Source organism: Scyliorhinus torazame, chromosome 11, assembly GCF_047496885.1.
Source record: "Scyliorhinus torazame isolate Kashiwa2021f chromosome 11, sScyTor2.1, whole genome shotgun sequence".
NCBI lineage: Eukaryota > Metazoa > Chordata > Chondrichthyes > Carcharhiniformes > Scyliorhinidae > Scyliorhinus > Scyliorhinus torazame.
Genome location: NC_092717.1, coordinates 94,712,280 through 94,727,738, shown reverse-complemented (window position 1 = coordinate 94,727,738; position 15,459 = coordinate 94,712,280). Strand labels below are relative to the sequence as shown.

The 15,459-nt window shown below is 50.3% G+C and overlaps 1 protein-coding gene across 1 annotated transcript in view; it reads right to left on the bottom strand.

The window, feature by feature from the left end:
• LOC140385397 (adenosine deaminase-like) overlaps positions 1-15,459 on the bottom strand; it is a 93,008-nt gene that overhangs the window by 43,426 nt on the left and 34,123 nt on the right. Inside the window, exon 6 of the mRNA XM_072467506.1 lies at positions 7,353-7,477. Coding sequence (XP_072323607.1) covers positions 7,353-7,477 — 125 coding nt within the window. The remainder of the gene's footprint in view (positions 1-7,352; positions 7,478-15,459) is intronic.

The window sequence follows — 15,459 nt, the reverse complement described above, 5'->3', positions numbered from 1 at the left end:
GCCTTTTATGTGGTACCTTATTGAGCCCAATTTAATAGTCATCAAAAGTCTCACATCTTACCTTCCCTTGATCACCAAATGTTACAAAAATAAAAGCCAACATAAAACCATTACAAACCAATGCCTGCCGATTTTCCTGCCAAAGGCATTTTTTTGAGAGATTGAAAGGATGATTACCTCGTTCATATGGGGAGGGAAGGTGGCCAGAGTTAGAAAGGTGCTACGACAGAGAGGAAGGCAGGCAGGGGGTTTGGGTCTTCCGAACCTGGTGTATTATTACTGGGCGGTGAATGTGGAGGAGGTACGGAGCTGGGTCAGAGGGGTTGACTCACAATGGGTCAGAATGGAGGAGAGTTTGTGTCGGGGGTCGGGATTGAAGGCGCGAGTGACAGCGCCGCTCTCGATGGCCCAGGGGAGATACTCAGGGAGTCGGTAGTAATAGCTTCGTTGAGAATTTGGGGGCAGTTTCGCCAGCACTTCGGGTTGGGGGCAAGGTCAAGGGAAATGCCGATTCGGGGGAACCATAGATTTGAGTCAGGGAAGTGGGATGGAAATTTTCGGAGATGGGAGGAGAAAGGAATTAGGACACTAAAAGATTTGTTCCTTGGGGGTCGTTTTGTGGGATTGAAGGAGCTGGGAGCAAAGTATGGGCTGGAGCAGGAGGAAATATTTAGACACATGCAGGTTCGAGACTTTGCCAGAAAGGAGATACAGAGCTTCCCAGTAGAACCAGCTTCCACATTGCTGGAGGAGGTACTGACGACAGGGGGACTGGAGAAGGGAGTAGTATCGGTGGTGTACGGGCTATTTTGGAGGAGGAGAAGGTGCCGCTAGAAGGGATCAAGGCAAAGTGGGAAGAAGAGTTGGGTTGGGAGAGGGTGCGGAGGAGGGGTTCTGGTAGGAGGTGCTCCGGAAGTTGAACGCCTCCACCTCGTGTGGAGTATGGGGCTGAAGGAGGTGTATAGAGCACACTTTACAAGGGCAAGGATGAGCGGCTCTTTGAGGGGGTAGAAGATGTGAACATTGCGGGGGGGGGGGGGGAGGGGACGGACGGACAGGGTGTCGGACCAGCCGGGGTTGGAAACTGGCGCGGAGGCAGATGTTGTAGCCTTCGCCTCGTTGATCACCCGAAGGCGGATCCTGTTAGGGTGGAGATCAACCTCTCCACCCTGTGTCCTGGCGTGGCAGGGGGGGGACCTGCTGGAATTCTTAACACTTGAAAAGGTCAAATTTGAATGGAGGGGAAGGATGGAGGGGTTCTACAATTCATGGGCGTTATTCATTATGCACTTTCGAGAATTGGATCACATCGAACATTAGGGGGGTTAGAACATAGAACATACAATACAGAAGGAGGCCAATCGGCCCACCGAATCTGCACCGACCCACTTAAACTCTCACTTCCACCCCATCCCCGAAGCCCAATAACCCCTCCTAACCGCCAACGGGATTGGGGGGGCTGTATGTGTTAATGGTGACTATGGGTGATTCCCGATTCCTTTTTGTCATTTGTTTAGGTGAACATGCGGGCAAATGTCTGGGAATTGGTGGGAGGATGGGATTGTTGTTATTGATATAGGATTGACATTACAATTGTTACTGATTATTGTTGGGTGTAAGTTTGGGAGAAAATGTGAAAAGGAGAATAAAAAATATTTAAAGAAAAATAAAACCATCACAAACCAAATTTCTAAAGTAAAGCAGTTGGACACATTTCAACCAACCACATTTGTGCATTTCCTTTTTACCTGCCCTCTTTGTGCCTTTGCCTGTTTAGTGTTTTTATTGAGAGAAATAAACCATTCCCATTGGTGAAAGGGTCGAAAGCTAGAGGACACAGATTTAATGTTGATTGGCCAAAGAACTAAACACTTCATGGGGAAAACCTTTTTTTTAAATAAACACAGCGAGTGACTGGTTATGATCTGGAGTGCGCTGTCTGAAATTATAGCGGAGGCAGTTTCAATCATGGCTTTCAAAAAGAAACTTGACAAGCACCATAGGTACCTCACCTGTACCCGCTCGGCCTCCTGGTAAATATCAGGGCCATAGGCACCGTTGTAAAGAACAAAGAACAAAGAAATATACAGCACAGAAACAGGCCCTTCGGCCCTCCAAGCCCGTGCCGACCATGCTGCCCGACTAAACTACAATCTTCTACACTTCCTGGGTCCGTATCCCTCTATTCCCATTCATGTATTTGTTAAGATGCCCCTTAAATGTCACTATCGTCCCTGCTTCCACCACCTCCTCCGGTAGCGAGCTCCAGGAACCCACTACCCTCTGTGTAAAAAACTTGCCTCGTACATCTACTCTAAACCTTGCCCCTCTCACCTTAAACCTATGCCCCCGAGTAATTGACCCCTCTACCCTGGGGAAAAGCCTCTGACTATCCACTCTGTCTATGCCCCTCATAATTTTGTAGACCTCTATCAAGTCGCCCCTCAACCTCCGTCGTTCGAGTGAGAACAAACCGAGTTTATTCAACCGCTCCTCATAGCTAATGCCCTCCATACCAGGCAACATTCTGGTAAATCTCTTCTGCACCCTCTCTAAAGCCTCCACATCCTTCTGGTAGTGTGGCGACCAGAACTGAACACTATACTCCAAGTGTGGCCTAACTAAGGTTCTATACAGCTGCAACATGACTTGCCAATTCTTATACTCAATGCTCCGGCCAATGAAGGCAAGCATGCCGTATGCCTTCTTGACTCCCTTCTCCACCTGTGTTGCCCCTTTCAATGACCTGTGGACCTGTACTCCTAGATCTCTTTGACTTTCAATACTCTTGAGGGTTCTACCATTCACTGTATATTCCCTACCTGCATTAGACCTTCCAAAATGCATTACTTCACATTTGTCCGGATTAAACTCCATCTGCCATCTCTCCGCCCAAGTCTCCAAACAATCTAAATCCTGCTGTATCCTCGGACAGTCCTCATCGCTATCCGCAATTCCACCAATCTTTGTGTCGTCTGCAAACTTACTAATCAGACCAGTTACATTTTCCTCCAAATCATTTATATATACTACAAAGAGCAAAGGTCCCAGCACTGATCCCTGTGGAACACCACTGGTCACAGCCCTCCAATCAGAAAAGCATCCTTCCATTGCTACACTCTGCCTTCTATGACCTAGCCAGTTCTGTATCCACCTTGCCAGCTCACCCCTGATCCCGTGTGACTTCACCTTTTGTACTAGTCTACCATGAAGGACCTTGTCAAAGGCCTTACTGAAGTCCACATAGACAACATCCACTGCCCTACCTACATCAATCATCTTAGTGACCTCCTTGAAAAACTCTATCAAGTTAGTGAGACACGACCTCCCCTTCACAAAACCATGCTGCCTCTCACTAATACGTCCATTTGCTTCCAAATGGGAGTAGATCCTGTCTCGAAGAATTCTCTCCAGTAATTTCCCTACCACTGAAGTAAGGCTCACCGGCCTGTAGTTCCCTGGATTATCCTTGCTACCCTTCTTAAACAGAGGAACAACATTGGCTATTCTCCAGTCCTCCGGGACATCCCCTGAAGACAGTGAGGATCCAAAGATTTCTGTCAAGGCCTCAGCAATTTCCTCTCCAGCCTCCTTCAGTATTCTGGGGTAGATCCCATCAGGCCCTGGGGACTTATCTACTTAATATTTTTTAAGACACCCAACACCTCGTCTTTTTGGATCTCAATGTGACCCAGGCTATCTACACACCCTTCTCCAGACTCAACATCTGCCAATTTCTTCTCTTTGGTGAATACTGATGCAAAGTATTCATTTAGTACCTCGCCCATTTCCTCTGGCTCCACACATAGATTCCCTTGCCTATCCTTCAGTGGGCCAACCCTTTCCCTGGCTACCCTCTTGCGTTTTATGTACGTGTAAAAAGCCTTGGGATTTTCCTTAACCCTATTTGCCAATGACTTTTCGTGACCCCTTCTAGCCCTCCTGATCCTTGCTTAAGTTCCTTCCTACTTTCCTTATATTCCACACAGGCTTCGTCTGTTCCCAGCCTTTTAGCCCTGACAAATGCCTCCTTTTTCTTTTTGACGAGGCCTACAATATCTCTCGTTATCCAAGGTTCCCGAAAATTGCCGTATTTATCCTTCTTCCTCACAGCAACATGCCGGTCCTGAATTCCTTTCAACTGACACTTGAAAGCCTCCCACATGTCAGATGTTGATTTGCCCTCAAACATCCGCCCCCAATCTATGTTCTTCAGTTCCCGCCTAATATTGTTATAATTAGCCTTCCCCCAATTTAGCACATTCACCCTAGGACCACTCTTATCCTTGTCCACCAGTACTTTAAAACTTACTGAATTGTGGTCATTGTTACCGAAATGCTCCCCTACTAAAACATCTACCACCTGGCTGGGCTCATTCCCCAATACCAGGTCCAGTACTGCCCCTTCCCTAGTTGGACTGTCTACATATTGTTTTAAGAAGCCCTCCTGGATGCTCCTTACAAACTCCGCCCCGTCTAAGCCCCTGGCACTAAGTGAGTCCCAGTCAATATTGGGGAAGTTGAAGTCTCCCATCACCACAACCCTGTTATTTATACTCTTTTCCAAAATCTGTCTACCTATCTGCTCCTCTATCTCCCGCTGGCTGTTGGGAGGCCTGTAGTAAACCCCAACATTGTGACTGCACCCTTCTTATTCCTGATCTCTACCCATATAACCTCACTGCCCTCTGAGGTGTCCTCCCGCAGTACAGCTGTGATATTCTCCCGAACCAGTAGCGCAACTCCGCCTCCCCTTTTACATCCCCCTCTATCCCGCCTGAAACTCCTAAATACTGGATCGTTTAGCTGCCAATCCTGCCCTTCCCTCAATCAGGTCTCTGTAATGGCAACAACATCATTGTTCCAAGTACTAATCCAAGCTCTAAGTTCATCTGCCTTACCCGTAATACTTCTTGCATTAAAACATATGCACTTCAGGCACCAGACCCGCTGTGTTCAGCAACTTCTGCCTGTCTGCTCTGCCTCAGAGCCCCACTGTCCCTATTCCCTCGTTCTCCCTCAATGCTCTCACCTTCTGACCTATTGCTCCCGTGCCCACCCCCCTGCCATACTAGTTTAAACCCTCCCGTGTGACACTAGCAAACCTCGCGGCCAGGATATTTATGCCTCTCCGGTTTAGATGCAACCCGTCATTCTTATACAGGTTACACCTGCCCTGGAAGAGCTCCCAGTGGTCCAGATAACGGAAACCCTCCCTCCTACACCAGCTGTTTAGCCACGTGTTTAGCTGCTCTATCTTCCTATTTCTAGCCTCACTGGCACGTGGCACAGGGAGTAATCCCGAGATTACAACCCTAGAGGTCCTGTCTTTTAACTTTCTGCCTAGCTCCCTGAACTCCTGCTGCAGGACCTCATGCCCCTTCCTGCCTATGTCATTAGAACCAATATGTACAATGACCTCTGCCTGTTTGCCCTCCCCCTTCAGGATGCCCTCTATCCGTTCGGAGACATCCTGGACCCTGGCACCAGGGAGGCAACATACCATCCTGGAGTCTCTTTCACGTCCACAGAAGCGCCTATCTGTGCCCCTGACTATAGAGTCCCCTATTACTATTGCTCTTCTGCGCTTTGACCCTCCCTTCTGAACATCAGAGCCAGCCGTGGTGCCACTGCTCTGGCTGCTGCTGTTTTCCCCTGATAGGCTATCCCCCCAGACAGTATCCAAAGGGGTATACCTGTTCGAGAGGGGGGCAACCACAGGGGATTCCTGCACTGACTGCCTGCCCTTTCTGGTGGTCACCCATTTCTCTGCCTGCACCTTGGGTGTGACCACATTTACATAACTGCGATCTATGACGCTTTCCGCCACCTGCATGCTCCTAAGTGCATCCAATTGCTGCTCCAACCGAACCATGCGGTCTGTGAGGAGCTCCAGTTGGGTGCACGTTCTGCAGATGAAGCCATCCGGGACGCTGAAAGCCTCCCAGACCTGCCACATCTCACAGTCAGAGCACTGCACCCCTCTAACTGACATTGCGTCAATTAATTAAAATTAAAAAAAATGTTAAAACATTTTTTTTTAATATATATATTTTTTAAAAATTTCAAAGTTACTGTTAACTATCTGTTTCCTAGCACTAGATTTCTAATAGAAATGCGAAAGCTAAGTATAGTACTCTCTGATCTCTGGCTTAGATACCCCTCTAAATTATAATTAAGTAATTATGTTTAATTAGTTACCAATGCTTAATTTTTTTAATTTAGTGTAGATTCCCAACCAGCCACTCAGGCTACAGCTTTTCTGTGATGTCACTACAGTTTCCCCCCGACACACACAATTTGAAAAAGGTATAAAAGTAAAAATGAGTAAAAATCACTTACTTACCTTCGGAGTGTCTTAGATGTTCTCAGGTTCTCTCCCTGACAGAGACTGCTCCTCCACCTCCGAACCTTGACCTGCACAATGCTAATAATATAATATAATAATAATATAATATGGCACTTACCTCACACAAATGCGTCTTATTATTAGGTTAGAGGAGGAGGGCGGGTGGGAGACACTACACCTGTAGTGTCTCGGGTTTCCTCTCCACCAGAATTTATTGGTTGGGGGGGGGGGGGGGGGGCCTCCCAGAAGTCTGTGGGTCGAAAAAAATAAAACAGAAAAGATAATCGACTGGCCTGTTCCTGTGAAGGTAAGTGTTTTCTTAAAAGGATAAACTTACCTCCCAGAAATCACTTGCGCACCGCTCCCGCTGAAATCGACTGGCCTGTTCCTGTGAAGGCAAGTGTTTTCTTAAAAGGATAAACTTACCTCCCAGAAATCACTTGCGCACCGCTCCCGCTGAAATCGACTGGCCTGTTCCTGTGAAGGCAAGTGTTTTCTTAAAAGGATAAACTTACCTCCAAAAAATCACTTGCGCACCGCTCCCGCTGAAATCGACTGGCCTGTTCCTGTGAAGGTAAGTGTTTTCTTAAAAGGATAAACTTACCTCCTGTGAAGGTAAGAATTTCTATTCACCACATTCACTTTATCCAGCCAGGATAATGGCAAATGGAATCCACCAATGACGATATTCCCCCAGGTTAAGTAAGGAACAACCATTTTCGGGTACTTACGACAATAAGTACCAAACAAATTACTGGAAAGTCAATACTTCAACTATTCTTATTTATAGGGTTCCCAGGATTCTTCATTATTTTTGTAGAGTAAGAGTAGCGAAATGTTTTTACACATGAAATAGAAGTGTTAGTGGCTGAAAGTAAGTAACAAATGCAAAGTCCATGCTTATTTTCCACAATTCTAAATTAAATTAAGAGAGGAGCATTGTGTTTGGTAATTAGGGAAATTGGAATACAATGCAATGTTAATATCAGTATAGATATCCTACCTCATAAGCGGCCATATGACCTGGATAGGTCTCAGCGTTAGTCAATTCATCTCCTGCTAGGTCAATTCCCACTACACCATCATTTTGATACTTCTTACAAAGCTCAACAATTTCAGGAGACCATTCTAGAGAGACAGACAGTTAAATGTAAGTTCTGCACAACTAACTATTCCTTTGCGCAGGTTTTTTGAGCGTTAAATAGTCATATAATGTACCAGTGGGTCACCCCGGACTAGATGTGCACATGAACTGCAGCTGCCCTGTCCAGGTCACAACCAGGAATAAATACCAGGTGCTTCCTTAGCCTACTTAAATAGGAGTCCTGAGCTTCTATAGAGCCTTCAGGAAAACTGTTGCCTGGAAGCATTTAATTCGATCATTCTTATTTTTCAAATAAATTATTTTTTTTCCAATTAAGGGGCAATTTAGCGTGGCCAATCCACCTACCCTGCACATCTTTGGGTTGTGGGTGTGAAACCCACCCAAACACGGGGAGAATGTGCAAACCCCACACAGACAGTGACCCGGGGCGGGGATAGAACTTAGCGCCGTGAGGCAGCAGTGCTAACCACTGCACCACCCCTGATTCGATCATTCTTATGCATATTCAGCAAAACAGGGCAGAAACATTTCAGAAAATAAATAATTGAACAACTAATGGGAAGAATCTCTAAGCATGCCCATCCTCAATAATGTTGGAATCCAAGAAGTGAGTGTATAAGACATGGCTGACCTGTTTGAAACCATCTTTGGTCAGAAGGACCAAGTGGATTATCCATCTTGGTCTCCTCCTGAGGCTTGCACCATCATAGATTCCAATTTAAGGCAGTTCAATTCACTTCACATCACAACTGATTGAACTGGATGCAGCAAATGATATGGTGCCAACAACATTCTGACAGTCGTCCTCGAGACTGGTAATCCGGGGACTTCCGGTTGCGGCTATGCCGAGGTAGGTCGCACGTTCGGCAGCTCCCGCCAGGAATGGACTTTTGGGCTCTTTAGAGGGGCCCTAACGGCAATTGTTCGACGGCTCCCAGTGTGGGAAGGTGACAGCAAGGTTCCCCCGGCACTGTATGGATTGGACCAGGAGTGGAGCGGTTAAGAAAGTGATTCTGGTGCAGCGCAAAGTGCGAGGGAGGAGAAGCAAGATGGCGGCGGGTGGAAACCAAGCAGCGTGGGCGCAGTGGTCGCAGGAGCAGCAGGAGTTCCTCAAACGCTGCTTTGCGGAGCTGACGGCAGAAATGTTCGCGCCAATGAAGGCGTCGATTGAGAAGCTTGTGGAGACCCAGAAGGCCCAAAGGGCGGCGATCCGGGAGGCGAGGACGAGATCTTGGGCCTGGCGGTGAAGGTCGAGGTGCACGAGGCGCTGCACAAGAGGTGGCAGGAAAAATTTGAGGACCTGGAGAATAGGTCGAGGAGGAAAAATATTCAGATTCTGGGTCTCCCTGAAGGAGTGGAGGGGCCCGATGCCGGGGCATATATGGGCACGATGCTCAATTCGCTGATGGGCGCGGGAGCTTTCCCGAGGCCCCTGGAGTTGGATGGGGCTCATCGGGTCCTGGCAAGGAGACCCAAAGCCAACGAGCCGCCAAGGCTGTAGTGGTGAGGTTCCACCGCTTTATGGACAGAGAGTGCGTCCTGAGATGGGCTAAAAAAGAACGGAGCAGCAGGTGGGAGAACAAGGAGATCCGAATCAGGATTGGAGTGCGGAGGTGGCTAAGAAGAGGGCTGGTTTTAACCGGGCTAAGGCGGTTCTCCATCGGAAGGGGGTGAAGTTCGGGCTGCTGCAGCCAGCGCGATTGTGAGTCACGTTCCAAGATCGGCACCATTATTTTGAGATGCCTGATGAGGCATGGAACTTTATCCAGTCTGAAAAGTTGGACTCAAACTGAGGGTTTATCATGGGGGGGGGGGGGGGGGGGGGGGGGGGCGGGGATGGGGAGTTGGGGTAAGGCCGCAAAAAAGGAGCTGCGCCAGAGGGGGCGGGGCTGGCTCAAGACGGAAAGCACGGGCTTTTTTCCCCACGTTAGGGAAGGATGGGGGCAGGGGGTGCTGGAGAGGAGCGCACACGGATTGCCAAGGGGTGGGGGGATTCTCGCACTGGGGGGGTCGATGGAATGGCGGGTCGATGGAATGGCGGGAGAGGCTGGGGTCAGCAGGAGTCAGCTGACGTACGGGAGTGTCATGGGGGGAGCAAAATAGCTAGATGAGGATCTAGCGGGGGGGGGGGGGGGGTGGGAACTGGGTTGCTGCTGCACTGACCAAAGGGGAGCTGGAAGTAGGAGAGGTAGACGGGGCGGGGGTCCGCCGCCTGGGGACTGGAGGGTGCAAGAGACGTGGGCACATGGCTGGCCTAGAAAAGGAGATGGCTAGTCGGCGGGGGGGGGGGGGAAATAGCCCCCTGATCCGGCTGATAACTTGGAATGTGAGGGGCCTGAACGGGCCGGTAAAGCGGGCCCGGGTGTTTGCGCACTTAAAGGGACTGAAGGCAGCCGTGGTTATGCTCCGGGAGACGCATCTGAAGATGGCAGATCACGTTAGGCTGAGAAAGGGATGGGTAGGGCAGGTCTTTCATTCAAGGCTGGATGTGAAGAACAGAGGGGTGCAATACTGGTGGGGAAGCTTGTGTCGTTCGAGGCACTGAATATTGTAGCGGATAATGGAGGTCGATATGTGATGGTGAGTGGTAGGTTGCAGGGGATGCGGGTGCTACTGGTGAACGTATATGCCCCGAATTGGGATGATGCCGGATTTATGAAATGCATGCTGGGTCGGATTCCGGATCTGGAGGTAGGAAGCTTGATAATGGGGGGGGGGGGTTGGACTTCAACATGGTGCTGGACCCAGCACTGGACCGTTCTAAGTCAGGGACGGGTAAGAGGACGGCTGCGGCCAAGGTTCTGAGGGGGTTTATGGACCAGATGGGGGGAGTGGATCCATGGAGGTTTGCCAGGCCACTGGCCAGGGAATTTTCCTTTTTTCCCCATGTCCATAGAGCCTACTCCCGGATAGATTTTTTCATCTTGAGTAGGGCGCTAATCCAGAGAGTGGAGGGGACGGAATATTCGGCCATAGCCATCTCGGACCACGCCCCGCATTGGGTGGAGCTGAAGTTGGGGGAGGAGAGGGACCAGAGCCCACTGTGGCGCCTCGATATGGGACTGTTGGCGGATGAGGGGGTGTGCGGGCGGGTGCGGGGGTGTATTGAAAGATACTTGGAGGCCAACGACAACGGGGAGGTGCAGGTGGGGGTAGTCTGGGAGGCATTGAAGGCGGTGGTCAGGGGAGAGCCAATCTCCATTAGGGCCCACAGGGAGAAGAGAGAGAGGAGGGAGAGGGAGAGGTTGGTGGGGGAGATTTTAACGGTGGACAGGAGTTATGCAGAGGCCCCCGAGGAGGGGCTACTTAGGGAGCGACGGAACCTCCAGACGGAATTCGACCTGATGACTATCAGGGGCGGCGTATGAGTAGGGGGAGGAGGTGAGTCAGATACTGGCACATCAGCTTCGTAAGAGGGAGGCAGCGAGGGAGATTGGTGGAGTTAGGGATAGGGGGGAATACGGTGCGGAGTGCGGTGAGAGTAAACAAGGTATTTAGGGGCATCTATGGGGATCTGTACAGGTCTGACCCTCCAGCGGGGGAGGAGGGGATGCGATGATTCCTAGATCAGCGGAGGTTCCCGACAGTGGAGGAGGAGCAGGTGGCTGGTTTGGGGGCGCCGATTGGGCTGGAGGAGCTGGTTAAAGGATTGGGGAGCATGCAGGCGGGGAAGGCCCCGGGGCCGGATAGGTTCCCAGTTGAATTTTACAGGAAATACATGGACCTGCTGGGCCCGTTGCTAGTGAGGACTTTTAATAAGGCGAGGGAGGGGGGGGACCTTGCCCCCGACAATGTCCAGGGCGCTGATTTCTTTGATTCTGAAGCGGGACAAGGATCCATTGCAATGTGGGTCGTATAGACCGATCTCGCTCCTCAATGTTGACGCTAAGTTGCTGGCGAAGGTTCTGGCCACGGGAATTGAGGACTGTGTCCCGGGGCTGATTCAGGAGGACCAGACGGGATTTGTGAAGGGTAGGGAATTGAGGACAGTGTCCCGGGGTAATTCATGGTGGACCAGACGGGATTTGTGAAGGATAGGCAGCTGAACACCAATGTGCGGAGGCTCCTTAATGTAATTATGATGCCTTCGATGGAGGGGGAAGCGGAGGTAGTGGCAGCTGTGGACACGGAGAAGGCCTTTGATCGGGTGGAGTAGGGGTATCTTTGGGAAGTGTTGCGGAGGTTTGGGTTTGGGGAGGGGTTCATCAGTTGGGTCAGGCTGCTATATAGAGCCCTTGTGGAGAGTGTGGCTACGAACCGGCGGAGGTCGGAGTACTTTCGGCTGTACCGGGGGACGAGGCAGGGGTGCCCCTTATCCCCCTTGTTGTTTGCACTGGCAATTGAGCCGCTGGCCATGGCACTGAGGGAGTCAAGGAAATGGAGGGGATTGGTTCGGGGGGGGGGGGGGGGGGGGGGGGGGGGGGGGGGGGGAGAGGGCGGAAAGGAGCTTTCGGTACCTGGGGATCCAAGTAGCTAGGAGTTGGGGGGCCCTGCACAAGCTCAATTTGACACGGCTGGTGGAGCAGATGGAGGCGGATTTTAAAAGATGGGATATGCTGCCACTCTCACTAGCGGGTAGGGTGCAGTCGATCAAACTGACGGTCCTTCCGAGGTTTGTCTTTGTGTTCCAGTGCCTTCCCATTTTGATCCCCAAGGCCTTTTTCAAACGGGTAAGCAGGAGCATCATGGGATTTATATGGGCGAATAAGACCCCGAGGGTGAAGAGGGTGTTTCTGGAGTGTAGCAGGGACAAGAGACAGGGGGGGAGAGGGGGGGGGGGGGGGGGGGGGGGCTGGCACTGCCGAATCTATGTGGCTATTATTGGGCAGCCAATGTGGCGATGATCCGAAAGTTGGTAATGGAGGGAGAGAGGGCGGCGTGGAAGAGGCTAGAGATGGCGTCCTGTGTGGGCACGAGCCTGAGGGTGCTGGTGCCGGCACCACTGCCGCTCTCGCCGACAAGGTACACCACGAGTCCGGTGGTGGCGGCGTCGCTGAAGATCTGGGGGCAGTGGAGGTGACACAGGTGCGAGGTAGGAGCCTCGGTTTCGTCCCCAATTCGGGAGAATTATCGGTTCGTCCCGGGAAGGATGGATGGGGGGGGGGTTTCGGAGCTGGCATTGGGCAGGGATTAGAAGAATGGGGAACCTGTTCATCGATGGGACGTTTGCGAGCCTAGGGGTGCTGGAGGAGAAGTTTGGGCTACCCCCGGGAAACGCTTTCAGGTACATGCAAGTGAGGGCGTTTGTGAGGCGGCAGGTGAGGGAATTCCCGCTGCTTCCAGCACGTAGGATTCACGACAGGGTGATTTCGGGTGTACGGGTTTGAGAAGGCACGGTTTCGGCGATTTACCAGGAGCTGCAGGAAGAGGAGGAGGCCTCGTGGAGGAGTTAAAGGGCAAGTGGGAGGAGGAGATAGATGAGGGTCTGTGGGCTGATGCCCCGAGTAAGGTTAATTCTTCCTCCTCTTGCACCAGGCTCAGCCTAATACAGTTTAAAGTTATTCACAGAGCGCATATGACAGGGGCGAAGTTGATTGGTTCTTTGGGGTGGAGGACAGATGTGGGAGATGCTCGGGGAGCCCAGCAAATCATGTCCATATGTTCTGGTCGTGCCCGGCTCTGGAGGGGTTTTGCGAGGACTATGTCCAAGGTGGTGAATGCCCGGGTCAAGCCGAGTTGGGGGTTGGCGATATTTGGGGTATCGGACGAGCCGGGAGTGCAGGAGGCGAAAGAGGCCGGTATTCTGGCCTTTGCGTCCCTGGTAGCCCGGCGGAGGATTTTGTTACTGTGGAAAGATGCGAAGCCCCCTAGTGTGGAAGCCTGGATAAATGACATGGCAGGGTTCAGCAAGCTGGAGAGGATAAAGTTTGCCTTGAGAGGGTCTGCGCAGGGGTTCTTCAGGCGGTGGCAACCGTTCCTAGACTATCTCGCGGAGCGTTAGGAGGAGGTAAGCAGCAGCAGCAACCCAGGGACGGGGGGGGGGTTCCCTATGTGTTTTCTACTGTTATATGGGGCGTTATTGTATTTGGGGGAAATCCAATGTATAATTTCTGCTTGTTGTGTTTTTGTTTCTGTTTCTTGTTGGGGGGGGGGCGGTTTGTTGAAAATTTGTTGCAAAATTTGAATAAATATATTTTCCACAAAAAAAAAGACTGGTAATCCAAATCTAGCTGCAAAGTTAGCCAAGCTGTTCCAGTATAGCTATAATACTACCATTTCACCAACATCCACTCTCAATCATCAGCAAAATGTTGGAGGGTGTTGATATATTTGATAGCCCTCAACATCAACTTGCTCACCAATCCTCAGTTTGGGTTCCACCAAGCCATTCCATTCCAGACCTCAGTACGGCCTTGGGCAAAAAAGCGGAATTCCAGGGGTGAAACTAGTGTGACTGCCCTTGGCATCACATTAGTTGGTGACTGAGTGTGGCACAAAGGAATTCTGGCTAAACCGATGCTACCGGAAATGAGGGGCTACTGTAGGCTGTAATGATACCGAGCAGAAAGGAAGATGGTTGTGGCTCTTGGAGACCAATCATCTTGGGCCTAGGACACCACTGCAGGGGTTCCTCAGGGTTGTGTCTCCTAGGCACAACCATTTTCAATGTCCTCATCAATGACCTTCCCCCCCCAAACAAAATTGAGGATGATCAGTGCTCAGTTCCATTTTGCAACTCCATAAATAATGAAGCAGTCTGTGCCCTTGTGGAATGAGACCTAGACAACATTCAGGATTGGGCTGATATGTGGCAAGTAACATTCATGCCACACAAAACCAGGCAATAACCTTCTCCAATAAAAAGAGAATTTAACCATTTCTTCTTGACAGTCAGTAGCATTACCATCACTGAATTCCCCCACTGTAAACATCCCGAGTAGACTTGTTTAAATTTTTTTCAAAGTCAACTCTGATTACTGTGTTCCCCATGGCAACACCACAATCAGGGAACAGAATTATGGGTTTACCTTCACTACAAAGACTGTAGCAGTTCAAGAAGGTGGCTCACCACCATCTTCCTCAAAGGCAATTCGGGATGGACAATTAATACTGGCCTTGCCAGTGATGCCTATATCCCATGGATGAATGATACTAAAGGAATGCTCACCTCCATTATGTAAGTTTTGGAAAAGCCCTTTTTAGGTGGCTGAGGATTTTTTGAACCGTTTTGGCTGCTTTAGAGTTTGTGCAGATTTTCACACTGCAGTTGGCTACAGTTACAGTTTTAACGCATTGACATCCATATTTTTCCGGTGTTCAGCCAGTGGGATTGCCATTGTCGCACCAGCGGAAACAGCACGGATGGAAGCGCAGGCCTGCAAAATCTCGAAGAAGTGGGCTTGCATTGTTTGCACAAGGCATGGGCAAAGGAAACAGAACAAGTTTTCTGGGACAGAATGTCACAGCTGATGAAGGATCAATATGTGAGGAGTCTGCATTTCCACAGGCAGTCACTGACCGTCATCTATTACAGCAGGAATTGCAGCTAAACGCCAGGGCACCACAGCAGTCTGTGGGTCTGAAGAACCATACAGTTCTCAGCTACAGGCTTATGTCAGCCTGTAACAGGTGGCATTAGCAGTCAGTCAGTTTGCTGTCTGTATGGCCATCAAGCAGATGGTCTGTTAGCCAGGAGACAGGAATACATCAGCTTCCCAATGCAGGCTGCTGGTCAGGGTGATAAAAGTCCTCAGGTTTCCCGGCCCAGGGGCAACTGACTTGCCCTGCACTGTTCCCATCAAAATCAAAAAACAAGAAGATGGATAATTTAATTTGAATGATTTCTGGCCTGTAACCATATACAGTGACTAATGCTTTATTTTGTACCATTGGGCATGCTGTCTTCATACAGTGTGCCAATTCCCTTCTCCGACTGGTTGTCTGAAAGACATACGGCGGGATTTTCCATTCCCCGCTGCCGATTTCATAAATCGGCGATCGGGCAGAGAATCCCTTTTGATGCCGAAATTGGGGGCGGAGCCTGTTTGACGTAGGTTTGGTATGC